The sequence below is a fragment of the Rhincodon typus genome, chromosome 4 (genome assembly GCF_021869965.1).
Source record: "Rhincodon typus isolate 14 chromosome 4, sRhiTyp1.1, whole genome shotgun sequence".
Taxonomy (NCBI): domain Eukaryota; kingdom Metazoa; phylum Chordata; class Chondrichthyes; order Orectolobiformes; family Rhincodontidae; genus Rhincodon; species Rhincodon typus.
In genome coordinates this window covers 65,449,981-65,461,800 of record NC_063335.1, presented here as the reverse complement: position 1 = coordinate 65,461,800, position 11,820 = coordinate 65,449,981, and the positions used below count along the sequence as shown (strand labels likewise).

General features: G+C 41.4%; 1 protein-coding gene across 1 annotated transcript in view; it reads right to left on the bottom strand.

Moving 5' to 3' along the window:
* LOC109919505 (peroxidasin homolog) overlaps nucleotides 1–11,820 on the bottom strand; it is a 509,465-nt gene that overhangs the window by 273,519 nt on the left and 224,126 nt on the right. Inside the window, exon 3 of the mRNA XM_048596123.1 lies at nucleotides 2,594–2,665. Coding sequence (XP_048452080.1) covers nucleotides 2,594–2,665 — 72 coding nt within the window. The remainder of the gene's footprint in view (nucleotides 1–2,593; nucleotides 2,666–11,820) is intronic.

Sequence of the window (11,820 nt, the reverse complement as noted above, 5' to 3'; positions counted from 1 at the left end):
GTGGAGGACAGAAAGAACTAAAGCAAAGGTGAGTTGGTTTAATATTTATCATATTATAGCAGGGCATTTAGAATAATTCGAGATAATCAGGCAGAGTCAACATGGAAAGAGAAATAAAAAAAAACAAAGAACTGCACATGCTGGAAATCAGAAACAAAAACAGAAATTTCTGGGAAAACTCAGTAGGTCTGCCAGCATCTGTGGAGAGAAAGCAGAGTTAACGAAGAAGGGTCACTGACCTGGGCCAATAACTCTGTTTTCTCACCACAGATGTTGCTAAACATGGAAAGTCATGTTTAAGCATTTGTTGAGTTCTTTGATGAAGTAACATATACTGTGGATAAACGGGAACTGTGATTGTGCTATACACAGATTTCCAGAAAAACCTAATAAGACGCTACATCAATTATGTAGAAAATAAAAGATCCTGGTGTAGGGGTGACATATTGACATGAGTAGATTGGTTAGCTACACGAAACAGAAAATAAACATGTGAGATATTTCCTGATTGGCAAGATTTAACAAATAATGTGCCCTAGGGAAAAGTGCTGGGGTCTCAACTTTTTACAATTTACATTAGTGACTAGAATAAAGACAGAAAGTACGGTTGCTAAATTTGTGGTAGACAAAAAGGTATGTAGGTAAGGAAATAGTAAGGAGGACCTAAGGTAGTTAGAAAGGAAGATAGATGGGTTATGAGTGGGCAAAGATATAGCAAATGTACTATCGGTCATTAGAAGGGTTAAAATTGATAAGGAGGTGACATTGGAATAAGCTGTCAATGCTTATATTAGATAAGGTACCAAGATGGGATGCTTTCATGGGATGCTTCCAAGAATTTTTAAAGAAAATTGCAGAAGCACTGGCAATTATCTTTGTCTTCCCTAAACTCATCAGTGATGCCAGAGGACTGGGGAATTGTAAATATAACATCACTGTTCAAAAACGGTTCAAGGATAAAGGTTCAAGGGCGACACAGTGGCATAGTGGTTAGTACTGCTGCGTCACACCACCAGGACCTGGGTTTGATCCCAGCCTTGGATAACTGTGTGAAGTTTGCCAGTTCTCCCTGTGTCTGTTGGGTTTCCACTGTGTGTTCCAATTTCCTCCCCATAGTCCAAAGCCTTGCAGGTTAGGTGGAATGGCTATGCTAAGTTGCCCTGTTGTGTCCAGGGATGGTTAGGCTAGGTAGATTAGCCATTATAAATGCGGAGATAGAGTGGAAGTGTGTGTCTAGGTGGGATGCTGTTCAGATGGCTGGTGCAGACTAGATGGGCCAAATGGCCTCTTTCTGCATCGTAGGGATTCTGTGATAAGCCCAGAAACTACAGACCAGTCAGTTTAACATTATTGGTTTGGGAAACTTCTTAAAATAGTTGCTATGTGGAATAGAATTAATAGTCACATGGAAACATAGCTACTAATTAGGATCTCTCAAGGAAAAAACATCTTTAAACAACTTAAACTTTTTGAAAAGGTAACAGAGTGAGTTGATGAGCGTAATGGTGTTGAGATGAGTAGAGTGTATTTCCAAAATTTTTTGATACAGTACCACAGAACAGACTTGTGAGCAACGTTATATCCCATGGAATAAACAGGACAGTAGCAGCATGGACACAAAATTTTCCAAGGGATACGATACAGAGACTAACAGTTAATGAATATGTTTTCAGGTTGGAGCAGATTTATAGTGATCTCCAAGGGTCAGTTCTGGGAACCTTGTTTTCCTTGATGTACATCAAATATCTAAACCTTGATGCAGAGGGGACAACTTCAAAGTTTGCAAACAATACAAGGCTTGGAAATATTATAAACTGGACTGTCTACAACTGCAAAAGGACATTGACAAGTTAGTGAAGTGGACAGATACGTGACAGTTGAAGTTCAATATGGAGAAGTGTGAGGTGATACATTTTGATAGAATGATCATGGTGATACTTTAGAATATAAAGGGTACAACTTTGAAAGGAGCACAGGAGCACAGGGATCGAAGTGTATATGTTCAGAAGGCAGCGGCATAGTAGTAATGTCAGTGAACTAGCAATTTATTTTATGAGCTATAACTTTAAGTGCATCTTTAGATGATACATGCTGCACTTGCTGAGTACTGGTGCTGGAGGAAGTGAATATTTGTGGATGTGCTGCCAGCCAAGCATGCTACTTTGTCCTGGATGGTGTCAAGCTTCTTGAATGTTGTTTGAGCTACATTCATCCAGGCAAGTGGAGAGTATTCCATCACACTCCCAACTGTGATTTGTATCTGGTGCAAAGGGTTTGAAGGCTCAAGAGGTGAGTTACTCACTTTAAGATTTCTAACATTTGAGCAGTTCTTGTAGCTACAGTATTTACATGGCTAGTCCAGTTCAGTTTCTGGTCAATATTCTGACATATCACCTATCCTGACAACATGCTAATGAGCTCCAGCCTTCAAAGCAGACTGGACCTTCTGCCAGCAGTATCAGGCAGCCAGTTATGGGTAATTTTCTGGTCAAGAATCAAAATCAACACAATGACCACAATACGGAGGACTGAAATAGATTTAAATTATGATGTATAACATCATTAGAACAACAACACAAATTTTAACACTTACAGGTATTTCAGGTTGTCCAAGTCTTCAAATGTTTTTCTTGGTATTCTCTTGATTTGGTTGTTGTTCAATAATCTGTATAAATAGAAAAACAAGATATTAATTTTGATTTTCATGGCATTTACCATGCCAAGATATGAGGGACTTGTCTTTTAGAAAGAACAGGTTCTTGTTACACATTGTACAAGGAAGAAAGTTTTCCCTTCTTCAGTCAGTGCCTTGACTACTCCACCATATATGTCAAAATTGCTGTGTGAATTCCAAAAATTAAGTTTAAGAATTAATTCACTGATTAAATTATTTTTGTACTTAAAATTTCAACATTATATCTAACAATAATAATTCGCAATGATTGTTTGTGGCACGTGAATTTGCTACTACCAATACAAATCTATATTTATTTTAATTATCAAAAACAATTATTAATCATGAAGGACAACTTAATGGCCATTATAAAAACCATTTGATTTTTAACTCAAATATTACATTTGTGAAGTAAGTTAAAAATCTATCCTATTACTTGTACTACCACACTAACAGGAAAGGAAACATTAAGAAAAATGAAACATGAAAGACCTATGATGAGACACACTCCTCAATATTTAAACTGCCAATAACTTGCTATTCAAGGATAGTATAGGTTCAATCTTTCTTGGCACTTGAAAAGGTGTCACCAAACAAATTTAAGCTTTAATTATCATTATATTTCCTTCCTACTGAATTGGGTGTATGTATAATGGTCAAAGGAAGCACCTCCCAAGAAATTTAATTTTGGACTAAACCTTTTCTGCTATTTTAATTTGTGATAGTGCTTCAGTGGCTCACTTTTCACCATATCTGTAGAACCTCCATTCCAAAAATTATTTTTCCCTCTCCACTTAAAAATCCCAAAATATTATTGATCCAAGCATGAAAATCATGCACTGTTGCACTTAATATTGGCATTAGTGGGGGTGTGCCTACATTTTACCTACAGTCCAAGTTCTGGAGTTCACTCCTTTTAATTCTATTCCTCTCTATCTCACTAATCTCCATTGAGGCACTTCGTAAAACCTACCTTTTAGACTAAACTTTAGATCACCTTCTTGTGCGACTCAGTGTCATTTTTTTTATAATGCTCCTCTGAAGTACCTTGGATTTCTCACTGCTGCATAAATATAGGTTGTTGTAGTATGAATGCTTTATCATTGTCGTGGGAATAGAGGAGCTGTTGGTGTAGTGCTAATGTCACTGGACTAGTAATCTACATTCCAGATTAACAAAGAACAATACAGCACAAGAACAGGACCTTCGTAACATTTTGCCCTTCCATACTGAAACTGTCTTTACTTACAGGATCCATATACCCCTATTCCCTTCCTATTCATGGGTTCGTCCAGATGTTTCTTGAATGCTGCTGTTGTGTCTGTTTCCACCATCTCCTCTGGCAGCGTGTTCCAGGCATTCACCATCCTTTGTATGAAAAACATGCCTCGCACATCGCTTTTAAACTTCCCCCCACTGCACCTTGAACCTGCGTCCCCTAGTATTGACCCCTCCAACCTGGGAAAAAGAATGATAATGATAAGCTCCACTCCATCCATGCCATTCACAATCCTATAAACTTCTATCAGGTCATCCCTCAACATCCTGAGTTCCAGTGGAAACAAACCCAGTCATAGGTAAAATCAGGCAACATCGTGGGAAACCTTTTCTGTACCACCTCCAAAGCTTCTACATCCTTCTGGTAGCGTGGTGACCAGAACTGTACACAATATTCCAAGTGTGGCCTAACTAAAGTTCTATAAAGCTGCAGCATAACTTGCCTATCCTTATATTTAATGCCCCTTCCAACGAAAGCAAGCATGCCATTGGCCTTTTTTACTACCTTATCTACCTGCACTGCCACCTTCAGTGATCTGTGGAGCTGCACACTCAGAATGCTCTGCATAACAATACTCTGTTCTGCCATTCCCTGTATAATTTCCACCTGTACGTGACCTTCCAAAATGCATCACCTCACATTTGTCTGGATTAAACTCCATCTGCCATTTTCCTACCCATGCCTCCAACTGATCTATATCCTGCTGTGTCCCATGACAATCCTCCTCACTAACCGCAACTCCACCAATCTCTTTATCATCTGCAAACTTACTAATTACGTTTTCCTCCAAATCACCCAAGTAGATTAAAAAGAGCAGAGGTCCCAGCACTGAACCCTGTGGAACACTACTAGTCATAACCGTCCAAAAGCATCCTTCCACTGTGACCCTCTGTCTCGTATGACTAAGCCAGTTCTGTATCCATCTTGCCAGCTCACCTCAAAACCATGTGACTTCACCTTTTGTACCAGTCAGCCATGAGGGACCTTGCCAGCTCACCCCTGATGCCTGTTCTGAGACATCGGTTTGAATTGCATCATGACAGGAGATGAAATTGAATTCAGTAAAAACCTAGAATAAAAAAAACTGACCTAAATGGTGACGATTTAGCCACTTTTGATCAGCAAAAAAAAAATCTCGTTCACCAAAGTCCTTCAGTGAGGGAAATCTGCCACTCTTACCTTGTCTGGTCCAAATATAAGATTCCAGATCTACAGCAATGTGATTGACTCCTAACTGCCCTCTGAAATGGCTCAGCAAGCCATTGGGTTGAAGGGGTAATTAGAGAGTGACAACAAATAGTGACCATTAGGGATGAGTAACAAATGCTGGTCTAGTCAATTGATATACACATTCTGTGAACTGTCCTTTTGCAAAGTCACACTCAATTATAATTTATATCAATTCCTAAAATGGAAACAAAGTGTTACTACACAACAGAATCTTTTCCTCTTTTGAGATTTAATTTATCCTGGCAAAATCCATTCTTCTGTTAAAATCAGATGACACAGATTAACTGGTCGTTTTCTTCACTTCATTGAATCTTACTGTGCATAAAAAGGTGGCACAGTGATTCCGTGGTTGGCACTGCTGCCTCATAGTGCAAGGGACCCGGGTTCAGTTCCAGCATCAGGTGACTGACTGTGTGGAGATTGCACATTCTCCCCATATCTGTATGGGTTTCCTCCGGGTGCTCTGGTTTCTTCCCACAGTCCAAAGAGGTGCAGGTTAGGTAGATTGGCCATGCCAAATCGCCCGTAGTGTCCAGGGATGTGTAGGCTAGGTGGATGAACCATGGTAGATGCAGGGCTACAGGGATAGGGCGGGATGCTGTTTCGACAGTCGGTGTGGACTTATAGGGTCAAATGGCCTGTTTCCACACTGTAGGAATTCTATGAAAATTGGTTAAATTATTTCCTGGTATAATGGTTCATTAAAAAAGGATATAACTTTTCCATCCTTTACATACATGTACCTTCAAGAAGCCAGTTGAACAAGATGACAAGCTCCTGAAACAAATGCTTCTGCGAATGATTTGCTTTTCATGAGGTCAGACAACAAAAGGTAATGATTAGGAATGAAGCTATCAAATATATATTCTGCTATGTAAATATGTCTGTCACTGGTCGCCAACATTATTGTTGCTTTTTGATTGGACTCTTTTGCAGGATCATAATCTGAAAAAAGTAACATAGCTGCCCTAGATTCTGGCAGACTGCTCTGGAGGGGACTTAACAGCTTTGGCTTTGAACAGTTAGATTCTAAAACTGGTTTTGTATTAATGTGATGAACTGATAAGCAACTTTAATCGGGCAAATTGCATAATAAATGCAGTACTGGTATATCCAGATGCCTGGAGTTTAAAGCTTACTCGCTCAGTTTCTAAGCAAATAAATAAAACTATTTTAGGGATTTAAAGGCTGAATTTCCTCTTAATTTTTGTCATTTTTTTGAGAGATTCATGCTGGCTGCTCTAGCATGACTCATGTTGACTTTTCATACACAATCTTCCGCTCTTTAGCTCATTAATTGTGCAATTGGCCTCTTCTTGTCTGTCAGATGGAATGGTGTGACAGGAGATACAGAAATGTTTGTTGCTCCCTCACACTCATGTGGTCCAGCACTCTCTCTAACTGTCCCATTGCACGCAGCTGTCATCAAGACTCGTGACTGCAACCTCAGTATGGCACTCATCATGACCATTCAATAGCTTTAATCCATCTGATCCTCCCAAACTACTAACACTGTCCTGCCCTCTGCACTTCCTTCTCACCCACTTAACATTTTCTGACTTATGAATCAACACACTTTTGTCCATCTGCATCATACTCAGTCCCTTTCTTTGTCAGCTCAACTGCAGACTGATGTCTCCATAACAGTCCAACTGACATAGCACAGGTTGCTATGATCTGCAGGATTCTTTTTTCTCTTCACTCGTGAGATGTGTGTTATACTGGCTGGCTAGCATTTATTTCCTGCCTATAGTTGACCTTGTTGGTGAGCTGCCTTCTTGAAATGCTGCAGTCTATGTGCTATAGGTGGACCCAGGGAGGGAATTCCAGGTTTTTGACCCAGCTGACAAGGGAAGAATAGTGATATATTTCCCTAGTCAGGATGATGAGTGGCTGGGAAGGGAACTTACAGATGATGGTATTCCCTCGTATGTGCTGCCTTTGTCCTTCTAGCTAGAAGTCATCATGGATGTGGAAGGTGCTACCTAAGAATACTTGATGAATTTCTGCAGTGCATCTTATATTTTGTACATAAGACTGATATCTGTCCATTGGTGGTGGAAGGAGTGGATGCTTGTGGATATGCTGTCAACCAAGTGGGCTGCTTTGTCCCAAATGGTGTCAAACTTCTTGAGTTGTTGGAGCTGCACCCATCCAGACAGGTGGGGAGTAATTCATTACACTCCTAACTTGTGCTTTATAGATAGTGGACAGGTCTTGGGGAGTCAGAAAGTGAGTTACTTACTGCTACTTACTGCTCTTGTCGTCATTGTAATATTATGGTAAGTCAAGTTGAGTTTCTGGTCAATGTTAAACCCCCCCAGGATGCTCTCAATGTGGGATTCAGTGATGATAACACCGTTGAATTTCAGGGGCAGCGGTTTACCATTACCTGGCATTTGTTTGGCATGATTGTTACTTGCCACTTGATAGCCCAAGCCTGGATGTTGTCCAGATCTTGTTGCATTTAGCGTGGACTGCTTCATTATCTGAGGAGATGGGATGGCTGTTTGAAAATTGTGCATTCATCAGCAAACTTCTGACCTTATGATGGAGAGAAAGTCATTAATGAAGCAGTTGAAGATGATTGGGCCGAGGACACCACCCTGAGAAACTCTTGCAGAGATGTTCTAGAGCAGGGATGACTGACTTCCAACCACAACCATCTTCCTATGTGCCAAGTATGACACCAACCAATGGACAGTTTGCACTCTGATGCCCTGATTCCAGTTTTGCTAGGGTACTTTGATGCCACACTTAATTGAATACAGTTTTGACATCAAGGGCTGTCACTCTCACCTCACCTCACTTACTGTGACCAATCCTCTGGATTGGATTCTGCTGAACCTATTGACTAACTGTGGCAGTTACCCCTCGTGGACTGTATTCCTTCTTTACCGCATTAAGAATTAATCCACTTTGACTCTTGGGACTGGCCATTTTGTGGAGGTACATGCAGTGCACATAAGCTGATGGTACATGCAGTAGTGTGATATAGCATGGAGCCATAAACCAACACACCTTGACTATTCAATACATCAAATGGAACAATCTGTCTGCCCCTCTATCTGTGCAAAAAAGCCCACAGCTTTTCACAGATGTTGGTAGCCTCCAAAGGAAACGCAAAATGAGTGAGCGCTAAGGAAGCAAGCTAAAAGCCAGAAGATGCATCCTATAGAAATACATGAGCCAACAATAGGTATCAGGGGGCAAACTCTCCAGTGGCTGGAGTCATACCTGATACATTGGAAAATGGTCATAGTTGCTGCAGGTCAGTCATCTCAGCTCAAGGACTTTTCTGCAGGAGTACCTCGGGGTAGTGTTCTAGGCCCAACCTTCTTCAGCTGCTCTATCATAAGGTCAGAAGTGGGGATGTTCTTCGATGATTGCGCAATGTTCAGCACCATTCCTGGCTCCTCACATACTGAAGCAGTCTATGTTCAAATGCAACAAGATCTAGACAATATCCAGGTTTGGACTGCCAATAGCAAGTAACATTCATGCCACACAAATGTCAGGCTATGACTATCACGAATAAGGGACAAACTAACCACCTTCCCTTGGCATTCAACAGTGTTATCATCACTGAATCCCCCACTATCAACATCCTGGGTGTTATCACTAGCCAGAAACTCAACTGGACTCACCACATAAACACAGTGGCTATAAGAGCAGGTCAGAAGCTAGGAATACTGCAGCAAATAACTCACCTCCTGACTCCTCAAAGCCTGTCCACCACCTACAAGGCACAAGTCAGGAGTCTGATGGAATACTCCCCACTTGCCTGGCTGAGTGCAGCCCTAACAACACTCAAGAAGCTTGACACCATCCAGGACAAAGCAACCATCTCAATTGGTGCTACATCCACAAGCATCCACTCCCTCCACCACCAACGCTCTGTAGCAGCAGTGCGTACTATCTACAAGGTGCACTGCAGAAATTCACCAAAGATCCTCAGACAGCAGCTTCCAGATCCATGATCACTTCCATCTCAAAGGACAAGGGCAGCAGATATATGGGAACACCATCATATGCAAGTTCCCCTCCACTTCACCCACCATCTTGACTTGGAAATATATCACCTGTCCTTCACTGTCGCTGGGTCAAAATCCTGAAATTCCCTCCCTAATGGCATTGTGGGTCAACCCACAGCAGGTGGACTGCAGCAGTTCAAGAAGGCAGCTCATCATCGCCTTCTCAATGACAACTAGGGATTGGCAACAAATGCTGGCCAGTTAGCAACGCCTACATCCCACAAGTGGAATTTTTAAAAAATACATGTGCGTTCTTGTAGTTGAAGTGACTTGACAGAAACATCCAAGCATGTTAGCACACTTGCTTTTGTTGCTCAGTCTTTTGAGCATAGGAGTTAGAAAGTCACGTCGAGGTTGTATAGGACATTGATGAGGCCTCTTCTGGGGTACGATACCAGTTCTGATCACTCAGTTATAGGAGGGATATTATTAAGCTGGAGAGTATTCAAAAGAGATTTACCAGTGTGTTTGGCAGGTATGGAAGTTTTCAGTTATAAAGAAAGGCTGGATAGACCAGGACTTTTTTTCACTGGAGCATGGTAAGTTCAGACTTGATATAAAATCCATGCGAAGTGCAGATAGGGTTAATGGTAGGTGCCTTTTTCTTAGGAAGGTGGATTTCAAGATGAGGAGGCACATTTTTAAGGTGAGAGGAGAGAGATTTAATAAAGACATGAGGGGCAAATTTTTTACACAGAGTGTGGTTCACGTGTGGAATGAACTTCTTGAGGAATTGATAGATATGGGCACAATTACAACTTTTAAAAGACATTTGGGTAAGTACATGAATAAGAAGGTTTTTGTAGAATTTGGGTCAGGAGCAGGCAGGTGGGGTTAGTTTAGTTTGGGGTTAGTGGAGGAGGGAGTTTGTGAATGTGGTTCCAATCAAGTGGACTGTTTTATCCTAGATGGCATTAAACTTAGAGTCATAGAGTAATAGAGCTCTAGAGCATGGAAACACACCGTTTGGTCCAATTCGTCCATGCTGAGCAGATATCCTAAATTAATCTAGTCCCATTTGCTAGCATTTGGCCCATATCCCTCTAAACCTTTCCTATTCATGTATCCATCGAGCTGCTTTTTAAATGTTGTAATTGTACCAGCCTCCATGACATCTGCTGGCAGCTCATTCCATACATGCACCACCCTCTGCGTGAAAAGATTGGCTCTTGGGTTCCTTTTAAATCTTTCCCTTCTTACCTTGAACTTATGCCCTCCAGTTTTGGACTCCCCCACCCTGGGGAAAAGACTTTGTCTAATCACCCTATCCATGCTGCTTATGATTTTATAAACATCTATGAGGTCACCCCTCAGCCTCCGACGCTCCAGGGAAATAGCCCCAGCCTACTCAGCCTCTCCCAATATTCAAACCCTCCAACCGTGGCAACATCCTTGTAAATCTTTTCTGAACCTTTTCAAGTTACGCAACATTCTTCCAATAGAAGGAAGACCAGAATTACACACAGTATTCCAAACGTGGCCTAATAAAATCTCCTGTACAGCCACAACATGACCGCCCAACTCCTATACTCAATGCACTGACCAATAAGGGCATGCATACCAAATGCTTCTTCACTATCCTGTCTACCTGGGACACCACTTTCAAGGAATTATGAACCTGCACTCCAAGGTCCACTTGTTCAGCAACTCTCCCCAGTAAGTATATAAGTCCTGCTCTGATTTGCCTTTCCAAAATACAGCACCTCACATTTATCTAAATTAAATTCCATCTGTCACTCCTTGGCCCGTTAGCCCATCTGATCAAGGTCCCGTTGTATTCTGAGGTAATCTTCGCTGTCCACTACACCTCCACTTTTGGTGTCATCTGCAAATTTACTAACCATATCTCCTATGTTCACATCCAAGTCACTTATATAAATGAAGAAAAGCAATGGACCCAGCACTGATCCTTGTAACACACTGCTGGTCACAGGCCTCCAGTCTGAAAAGCAACCCTCCACCACCACCCTCTGTCTTCTACCTTCGAGCCAGTTCTGTACCAAATGACTGGTTCTCCCTGTATTCCGTGTTCTAACCTTGCTAACCAGTCTACCATGAGGAACCTGTCAAACGTCTTACTGAAGCCCATATAGATCATGACCACTGCTCTGCCCTTATCAATCCTCTTTGTTACTTCTTCAAAAATCTCAATCAAGTTAGTGAGACACAGTTTTCTACACACAAAGCCATATTGACTATCCCTAATCAGTGATTACCTTTCCAAATACATGTAAATCCTGTCCCTCAGGATTCCCTCCAACAACTTGCCCACCATTGATGTCAGGCTCACTGATCTGTAAATCCCTGGCTTTTCCTTACCAACTTTCTTAAATAATGGTATCACATTAGCCAACCTCCAGTCTTCTGGCAGCTTACCTGTGATTATCAATGATACAAATATCTCAGTAAGGGTCCAACAATCACTTCTCCAGCTTCGCACAAAGCACTAAGGTACACCTGATCAGGTCCTGGGGACTTATCCACCTTTATATGTTTTAAGACATCCAGCACCTTCTGCTCTGTAATATGGAAATTTTCCAAGATTTTGCTGTTTATTTCCCACGTTCTCTATTTTCATATCTTTCTCCACAGTAAACACTGAT